At 53.0% G+C, this 9,027-nt stretch overlaps 1 protein-coding gene and 1 pseudogene across 2 annotated transcripts; both read left to right on the top strand.

The window, feature by feature from the left end:
- Positions 1–745: 745 nt before the first annotated feature.
- LOC144338627 (cyclic AMP-dependent transcription factor ATF-4 pseudogene) lies at positions 746–2,035 on the top strand (annotated as a pseudogene).
- LOC144338631 (cancer/testis antigen 1-like) lies at positions 1,974–6,747 on the top strand. Of its 2 annotated transcripts, XM_077988992.1 has the most exons (5): positions 2,588–2,651; positions 3,483–3,620; positions 4,115–5,424; positions 6,083–6,217; positions 6,457–6,747. In XM_077988992.1, the coding sequence occupies exons 3-5, from the start codon at positions 5,138–5,140 to the stop codon at positions 6,593–6,595; spliced, it is 561 nt and encodes a 186-aa protein (XP_077845118.1). In that variant the 5' UTR covers positions 2,588–2,651; positions 3,483–3,620; positions 4,115–5,137; the 3' UTR covers positions 6,596–6,747. The 2 variants fall into 2 exon arrangements, with proteins under 2 accessions (XP_077845119.1, XP_077845118.1); XM_077988993.1 differs by having other exon boundaries at positions 1,974–5,424.
- Positions 6,748–9,027: the final 2,280 nt, after the last annotated feature.

The following is a 9,027-nucleotide window of genomic DNA, read 5'->3' on the forward strand; positions in this document are numbered from 1 at the left end:
GACCCTGCTGGCCTGCGCACCCTCGGGACACTGCTATCTGTGCCCCAGCTGCTCCAGCTTCAGCCATGTCTAAAAGGGCCCCAGATACACTTCCGGCTGCTGCTCCAGAGGGTGCAAGCTGTAAGCCTTGGTGGCTTCCATGTGGTGTTAAGCCTGCGGGTATGCAGAGGGCAAAAGTTGAGGCTTGGGAACCTCTGTGTACATTCAGAGGATGTATGGAAACACCTGAATGTCCAGGCAGAAGTCTGCTGCAGGGACGGAGCCCTCCTGGGGAAACTCAACTAGGGTAGTGCAGAAGGGAAACCTGGGGTTGGAGTCCCCACACAGAGTCCCCCCTGGGGCACTGCCTGGTGGAGCTGTGAGAAGGGGGCCACCGTCCTCCAGACCCCAGAATCGTAGATCCACCGGCAACTTGCATTATACTCCTGGAAAAGCTGCAGACACTCAACACCAGCCCAGGAAAGCAGCCGAGGGGGCTGTACCCTGCAGAGCCACAGAAGCGGAGGTGCCCAAGGCCTTGGGAGCCCACCCCTTGCATCAGTGTGGCCTGGATGTAAGACATGGAGTCAAAGGAGGTTATTTTGGAGCTTTAAGAATTAATGACGATTTTCTGCTGTGCCCGCCCACACATGTAGTTTCCTCCGCACATGCGTGCCTTCCCTCCTTCCGGCCTTCAGGGTCCATGGCCACCATGGCGTATTAGGGGTAGCAGTGCCTGTGGCAGCATTGGCCTTTGCAGTGGTGGCAGCAGCACCAGGCTCTGCAGTGGCACCCACCGGCGGCTTAAGCCATGGCACTTCTCACAGCATTCAGCAGCAGCATTGCTGTAACTGACAAAGACACCTTCGAATTAAGCACATTCCTTGATTCCAGCAAAGCACTGCACCATGACCAAGATGAGCTTCCTGAGCAGTGAGGTGTTGGTGGGGGCTTGATGTCCCCCTTTGACCAGTCAGGTTTGGGGACTGAAGAAAGCCTAGGTCTCTTAGATGACTACCTGGAGGTGGCCAGGCACTTCAAACCTCATGGGTTCTCCAGCGACAAGGCTAAGGCAGACTCCTCCGAATGGCTGCCTGTGGGTGGGTTGGTCAGTGCCTCCGACAATGGCAAGGAGGATGCTTTCTTTGGGACAGATTGGATGTTGGAGAAAACGGATCTGAAGGAGTTCGACTTTAATGCCCTGTTGGGTATAGATGACCTGGAAACCATGCCAGATGAGCTTCTGGCCACGTTGGATGACTCGTGTGATCTCTTTGTCCCCCTAGTCCAGGAGACTAATAAGGAGCCCCCTCAGACGGTGAACCCGATTTGCCATCTCCCAGAAAGGTGAACAAAACCCAACCAGGTTGCCCCCTTCACCTTCTTGCAACCTCTTCCCCTTTCCCCAGAGGTCCTGTCCTCCACTCTAGATTATTCCTGTAGTCTAGAGCTGGGAAGGGAAGCAGATATCTCTGAAGGAGATAGGAAGCCAGACTTCACTGCTTACATTTCCATGATCCCTCAGTGCATAAAGGAGGAAGTCACTCCCTCAGATAATGATAGTGGCATCTGTATGAGCCCAGAGTCCTATCTCAGCTCTCCCCAGTACACCTCCAGGGGCTCTCCGAGTAGGAGCCTGCCATCTCCAGGTGTCCTCTGTGGCTCTGCCTGTCCCAAACCTTATGACCCTCCTGGGGAGAAGATGGTAGCAGCACAAGTAAAGGGTGAGAAACTGGATAAGAAGCTGAAAAAATGGAGCAAAAACAGAACAGCAGGAACTAGGTATCACCAGAAGAAGAGGGTGGAGTAGGAGGTCCTCGCTGGTGAGTGCAAAGCCCTGGAAAAGAAGAACGAGGCACTGAAAGAGAGGGCAGATTCCCTGGCCAAGGAGATCCAGTACATGAAAGATTCGATAGAAGAGGTCTGCAAGGCAAGAGGGAAGAAAAGGGTCCTCTAGTTGAGGGTAGTCAGGAGCATCAGTGTGCTTGTACACAGGAGTCTCACGCTGTAGCTGTGTGTTTGAATAAATTATTTTGTAGTGGAAAAAAAAAAAAAAGAATTAGTGGCTGTCCTGTTGGGTTTTGGACTTGCATGGGGCCTGTAGCCCCTTTGTTTTGGCCGATGTCCCCCTTTTGGAAAGGGAGTCTTTACCCAATGCCTGTACCTCAATTGTATCTTGGAAGTAACTAACTTGTTTTTGATTTTACAGGCTCATGGGCAGAAGGGACTTGCCTTATCTCAGATGAGACTTTGGACTGTGGAGTTTCGAGTTAGTGCTGAAATGGGTTAAGACTTGGGGGACTGTTGAGAGGAGATGATTGTATTTTGCAATGTGAGAAGTACATGAGATTTGGGAGGGGGCAGGGGTGGAATGATATGGTTTGGATTTATGTCCCTGCCCAAATCTCATGTTGAACTGTAATCCCTAGTGTTGGAGGAAGGGCCTGGTGGGAGGTGATTGGATCATGGGCGTTGGTTTCTCCTTTGCTATTCTCATGATAGTGAGCTCTCACGAGATCTGGTTGTTTAAAAGTGTGTAGCATCTCCCCCTTCACTTTCTCTTTCTCCTTCTCTGGCCATATAAGATGTGACTCCTTTCTCTTTGCCTTCTGCTATGATTGTAACTTTCTTGAGGCCTCCCCAGCCATGCTTCCTGTAGAGCCTGCAGAACTGTGAGTCAATTAAACCTCTTTTCTTTATAAATTACTCAGTTTCAGGTAGTTCTTTATAGCAATGCGAGAACAGACTAGTACCGTCACTATTGATGAGAATGTTGAGCTATAGGTACTCTCATACATTACGGTGGAAGCGAAAATTGGCTCAAACCACTTGGAAAAACATGGCATTATCTAGTAAATTTCGAGATATGTATTGCCTGTGATACAGCAATTCCAAAAAGAAACTTGGACGTGTGCTTCAAGAGACCTGTACAAGTATGTTCATAGCCAAGGGATGGAAACTATCCAAATGCCTGCCCATCATCAGCAGAATGGATAAATTAGAGGACTAGGAAACTCTGCTGTAATGTAATAGGTAGTTTCCAAGAAATCCAATCACATACAATGTGAAACTGTGTTACTGTGGGGTTAATGAAGTGAACGAGGCAAGCCTACTGGACCATCCAAATCTGTCCTGATCCCGGCTGGAGTTTGATGCCATCTAGTGGCAGATGTTGCTCTGGCTGAAATATTGATGGAGGAGATTTCCGGCCCAGTGGCTGATTGAGACTTCCAGGACAGTGGCAGTATCTCCGGGAATCTCTCAATCAGTTAGGACTTCCTTTCTTGACTTGATCTGGTGATAATAGGCCGGGAAAATAATGGGGACCAGGAGACCCTCCCTCTGTCTTCCTGCTTCCTAAGACAGGGTCACGTGTACTTTACTCTCCCTTCCCTGACCTGTTGAAGGTAAGAACTTTAGCCTGCCTCTGTCTGAGAATGGGGACTGAGCAGAGGATGACAGGAAGGATGGCAATCACTAAGTGGGTTATGTCTCATTTTCAGCTATTCCAGGTGTAATTGTGTTACCAAGTTCTCTGGTTTTTAAAATTCATCATTTAATGAAATATATGCAATGAAATACAGTAGTGAAAATAATGAACTGGAGGTACACGCAAGAGCTTGGGTGAATTTTTCTTTCCTGTAAGTAAAAACATTTTTAACTGATGTATGATAACTCCACATATTTATGGAGTATATGTGATATTTTGATACATGCAGACGCACACACTATGTAATGATCAAGTCGGGGTATTTAGGATATCCTCCACCACCTCAAGCATTTATCATTTCTTTTTTTGGGGAACATTTCCTATCTTTTAGCTATTTTGAAATATACAATAAATAGTCCCTCTACAGTGCTATCAAACACTAGAACTTACTCCTTCTATCCAACTATATGTTTGTCCCCAGTAACCTCCCCACCCTCCCCACCTTTCCCAGTCTCTGGTAACCATTATTCTGCTCTACCTCCAAAAGATCAACTTTTTTAGTTTCCACGTGAGTGCCAATATGCTTTTCCCAGGTGCAGAGGCTGCTGATTCCTGGATTTGGACGGTGGGGGAGAGTGGTTTGGATTGCAGTACCTCCCCCTTCCTCAGGGCTAGACCCTGTCCGGTCACCTCCTGTTGCCACAGGTGTGCCTGGCACAGACATCCAGCTCCCAGGGCCGTGCCGCCCTTACCCCTGCATGCCTCTAGAGGTACCTGTCCCGTGGATTTGACCCCCCTTCCGGACACACAAGTAGATCAGCACCCAGCAGACACAGGGTCATCTCCTAGCTCCCCACCAGGTAAGAGCGACCAGGACAGGGACTGATACTGCCGAATCCAGGAGCCAGGCCCAACCCAGCCTCAGGTCCAGCAGGTCCTGCCTGTCCACCTGCGCCGGGCCTAGAGCCCGGGAGCCCCTGGCTGCTGGGAGGCCACCCGCAACCCACCCCACACGCAGCTCCAGCTCCCCCACCAGGCGGGGCGACTAGGACAGGGACAGAGCCTGTTGAACCCAGGAGTGAGACCCGGCCCTGGGTCCCGCTGGGCCCTCCCGTCCACCTTGGGTGGACCTGGCACATGGGAGACCTTGGCTGGCAGGAGGTCACTCCCACCTGACATGCGGTTCCAGCTACCCCACCTGGCTGGGTGACCGGGACAGGGACGGAGGCTGCTGAACCCAGTTAGAGGCCTGGCCCCGGGGTCTGTCCTGGACGCTCCCCCAAGGACAGGCAGGATAGGCAGGGTCCGGGACGACGGCCGCACAGCCCCGGCCCTGTGTTCCCAGGCCCGCCTTGCTCCTCGATGTGAGGAAGACCAGGGAGACGGGACAGGCTGGGCCCCGCGGTACCGGACTACCTGCAGGGCTCCCGGGACAGGGGCCTGGTGGACTGCCGGCTTCTCAGGGGTGACGGGTCCAAGCTGGCATGGCGGCCACCTTCCGGCCCGGGCTCTCTTGGGGCGGGGCAGGGTTGGCGAGAACCAGTCATGTGCTCCGGGGCTCGCTCGGGGTCTCCCAGGGCCGGAAGTAGGGCCCCTGTGCGCAGGCGCCCTGAGGATCCCAGGCTGCCCCTGTCACGCCAGGGGGCGGAACTTCCTGCAGCCTCACTGCCTCCGCGTGCTTGTGGGCCCTGACTTTCTCTCTGAGCACACCACAGAGGCCCAGGAGCCATGCAGGCTGCAGGCCAGGGCACAGGGGGCGCAGCGGGCGATGCTGATGGCCCAGGGGGCCCTGGCGATCCTGGTGGCCCAGGGGGCTATGCTGGCGGTCCAGGAGAGGCGGGTGCTGCGAGCGGCGGAGGTACTCAGGGCATCGCGGCAGCAAGGGCCTCAGGGCCAGAAGGGGTCTCAGGGCCAAGAGGAGGCGTCCCTCGTGGGCCACGTGGCGGCCCGGCTTCACGGCTGAATGGATGCTGCAGATGCGGGACCAGGAGGCCGGACAGCCGCCTGCTTGAGTTGTATCCTGTTCCGTTCTGTTCTGTTCTAGACAGTTCTCGTGGCGGGGTGGGGGCCGGGAGATGGGGAGGGCAGGACCCGGTGGGGGAGGAGGCGGGGGAGATGTGAGTAAGGGGTTGGGTGGGGGTGGGGGTGGGAGTTGGGAGGTGGGGATACGGGAGGCCAGCTGTGAGGAGGGCAGCAGGTAAGGGCTGGGAGGTAGGGGGTGTGCAGGGTGGGGGAGAGGGGATGGGTGATGGGGTTAGGGGCACTGGGTCATGCAGGAAGGGGGGCAGGGGCCAGGAGATAGGGGGACCCGGGTGTAGGAGGGGATCAGGAGGTGGGGGGAAGGGGGCAAGATGGGAGCGGGTGGCGGGAGGTGGGGAGAGGGAGGGTTGGGTGACGAGGAGGGGGCCGGGTGATGCGACAGGGGACAGGGTGGGGAGGGGCCTTGTAAGGGCATGGAGGAGTCACCTTGAGGTGCAGCAAAGGAAAGTGTGGAACCAAGACAGCTGAGTGGGATGTGCTACTGGGCCAGTGCCTGGGGAGACAGCCTGGGGGGGATGAGCTGGGCAATCGGGGGTGGGGGTGAGGAGTGGGGAAAGCTGACCTGGGGTAAGCAGCAGGCCGGAGGCACAGGCCACGTCCTAGGAGATGATGCCTTAACTGGGCCCCCACCAGCTACCTCACCATGCCTTTCCCGACACCCATGGAAGCAGAGCTGGCCCACAGGAGCCTGGCCCGGGATGCCCCACCGCTCCCCATGCCAGGGGTGCTTCTGAAGGAGTTCACCGTGTCTGGCAACATACTGACTATGTCAGTTCAGGACCAGGACAGGGACGGGGCCTGGGTGGGTGGCGTGCGCAGCGTGGCAGGGTGGGGACTGGGATCCGCCTACACCCCACGGTCAGGTTTCTAGAGACCTGGGAACACCCCAGCACAGGGTCTCAGAACAGAGACCTGGTGCACCAGGCCCGCCACCACCCGAGGGAGCCCGGGGAGATGGGTGCAGAGGTGTCACCTTTAATGTAATGTTCTTCGCCTCTCACATTTAGCCGACTGATTGCTGCGGACCACCGCCAACTCCAGCTCTCCATCAGCTCCTGTCTCCAGCAGCTTTCCCTGTTGATGTGGATCGTGCAGTGCTTTCTGCCTGTGTTTTTGGCTCGGCCTCCCTCAGGACAAAGGCGCTAAGCCCAGCCTGGTGCCCCTTCCTAGGTCGTGCCTCCTCCCCTAGGGGATGGTCCTTGCACGAGCGGCCACTTCATTGTGGGGGCCTGATTGTTTGTCGCTGGAGGAGGCCGGCTTACATGTTTGTTTCTGTAGGAAATAAAACTGAGCTACAATTCCGTGTCTGAGTCTCTTCTCGGCGAGCGAAGGCACCTTCAGACTTGCGTGCCCTTGTCCTCGGGTTGCAGGGGAGGCTCTGGGATTCAGAGATTGAAGTAGCACAAGGTAATGGAAGACAATTTGGGAAATGGGGGAAAATGAAAAGCCACTGGGTCCCGCCGTTCAGCTTTAAGTACTGTGGACATTTTAGAATACTTTCCTCAATATGCTTGCATTTATATGTTAAATATATGACAGTAGCATATATGATGTTTTTCCAGCTCAGCATTAAGTTTGTTCCCAAATTGTCTTCATTGAACATACGAGCTTTTTTACTTTGAAAAAATTCTTCAAAAACATGTACTTGAATAGGTGCATAAAACCAGTATTATCATTTCACTCTTAAGCATGTGATATGGGTCGGGCATGGTGGCCCACACCCGTATTCCCATCGCTGTGGGAGGCTTGAGGCGGGAGGATGACTTGAGACCTGGAGTTTGAAGCCACCCTGGGCCATATATTTATTTATTATATATTTAAATAAATATATATATAGACACGTATATATATGTGTGTGTGTGTATATATACACGTGTGTGTGTATATATATGTGTGTGTGTGTCTGTGTGTGTGTATACATATATATATTTAAAAATTAGGGGTGGAGGGTGTGGTGGCAGGCACCTGTAGTCCCAGTTACTCAGGAGGCTGAGGTGTGAGGTGGAAGGATGTGTTGAGTCCAAGAGCTGGATGCTGCAGTGAGCTATGAATGCACCCCTGAGCTCCAGCCTTGGTGACAGAGCGAGACCCTGTCTCTGAAATTATGATAACAGTAATTCAAATAATTCAAAATCTTTGTGTACACGCAATATAACCAAAACACAGGTTCATTCTCTCACCTCTTGGAGATCGAATTAACAAGAGCGATGTCTGCTACGAAGAAGCAGACTTTCTGCCATGCTTGGTTTAGGGGAAGACGTACAGGCTCCTGCCTTTAAGGGCTCTGCTTCCCTTTGTGGGCAGACAGCAGGGCCTTTTAAAGGGGGACTTGGCATGAATGGTAGGCAGGGGAGGGGGCAGGCTGCTGCGGGGTCTACGTGACATGCTGAGGTGCCTTGTCTGCTGCGCGGACATGCTGGCACCATCTTGGCCAGAGCTACATTGGAAAGGGGCTGTATGTCAAGCTGAAACAGACATATTCTTGAGCTGCGTTCCGGGATGCTCTTAAGTTGCTTGGAGACAACTTGATCCCTTTGAGTTTTGTTTTGGAATTTGCTCAGTGGGACCAGAGCATATTTTAATGTAAATTAATAGTATTAGTTGACAATCTCCAGTGCTTGGCAAGGCTGTAGTTGGAAACGAAGACTCATACGCTGTCAGTAGGAGTGGTGGTAACCTCTATCTGGACATTTATTTGGCATTTTCTATTGAGGGAAAGATGTACATACCCTTCCACCTGTAGGGAAAAGAAAGAAAGATCAGAGTGTTACTGTGTCTATGTAGAACAGGAAGACATAAGAAACTCCGTTTTGACCTGTACCCCGAAGGATTGTTTTGCCCTGAGATGCTGTTAATCTGTAACTTTGCCCCAACCTTGAGCTCACAGAAACATGTGTTGTATGGAATCAAGGTTTAAGGGATCTAGGGCTGTGCAAAGTGTGCCTTGTTAGTAAAATGTTTACAGGCAGTATGCTTGGGAAAAGTCATCGCCGTTCTCCATTCTCGATAAACCAGGGGCACAATGCACTGCGGAAAGCCTCAGGGACCTCTGCCCTGGAAGGCCGGGTATCGTCCAAGGTTTCTCCCCATGTGATAGCCTGAGATATGGCCTCGTGGGATGGGAAAGACCTGACCATCCCCAGCCCGACACCCGTGAAGGGTCTGTGCTGAGGAGGCAGGCCTCTTGCAGTTGAGATAAGAGGAAGGCCTCTGTCTCCTGCCTGCCCCTGGGAATGAAATGTCTCGGCATAAAACCCGATTGTACATTTGTTCTATTCTGAGATAGGAGAAAACCCGCCCTGTGGCGAGAGGCGAGACATGTTGGTGGCAGTGCCACTCTGTTACTGTTTACTCCACTGAGATGTTTGGGTGGAGAGAAGCATAAATCTGGCCTACATGCACATCTAGGCATAGTAACTTCCCCTGAACTTATTTGTGACACAGATTCCTTTGCTCACGTGTTTTCTTGCTGACCTTCTCCCCACTCTCACCCTGTTCTCCTGCCACATTCCCCTTACTGAGATAGTAAAAATAGTAATCGATAAATACTGAGGGAACTCAGAGACCGCTGCCCATGC

Source organism: Macaca mulatta, chromosome X, assembly GCF_049350105.2.
Source record: "Macaca mulatta isolate MMU2019108-1 chromosome X, T2T-MMU8v2.0, whole genome shotgun sequence".
Taxonomy (NCBI): Eukaryota; Metazoa; Chordata; class Mammalia; order Primates; family Cercopithecidae; genus Macaca; species Macaca mulatta.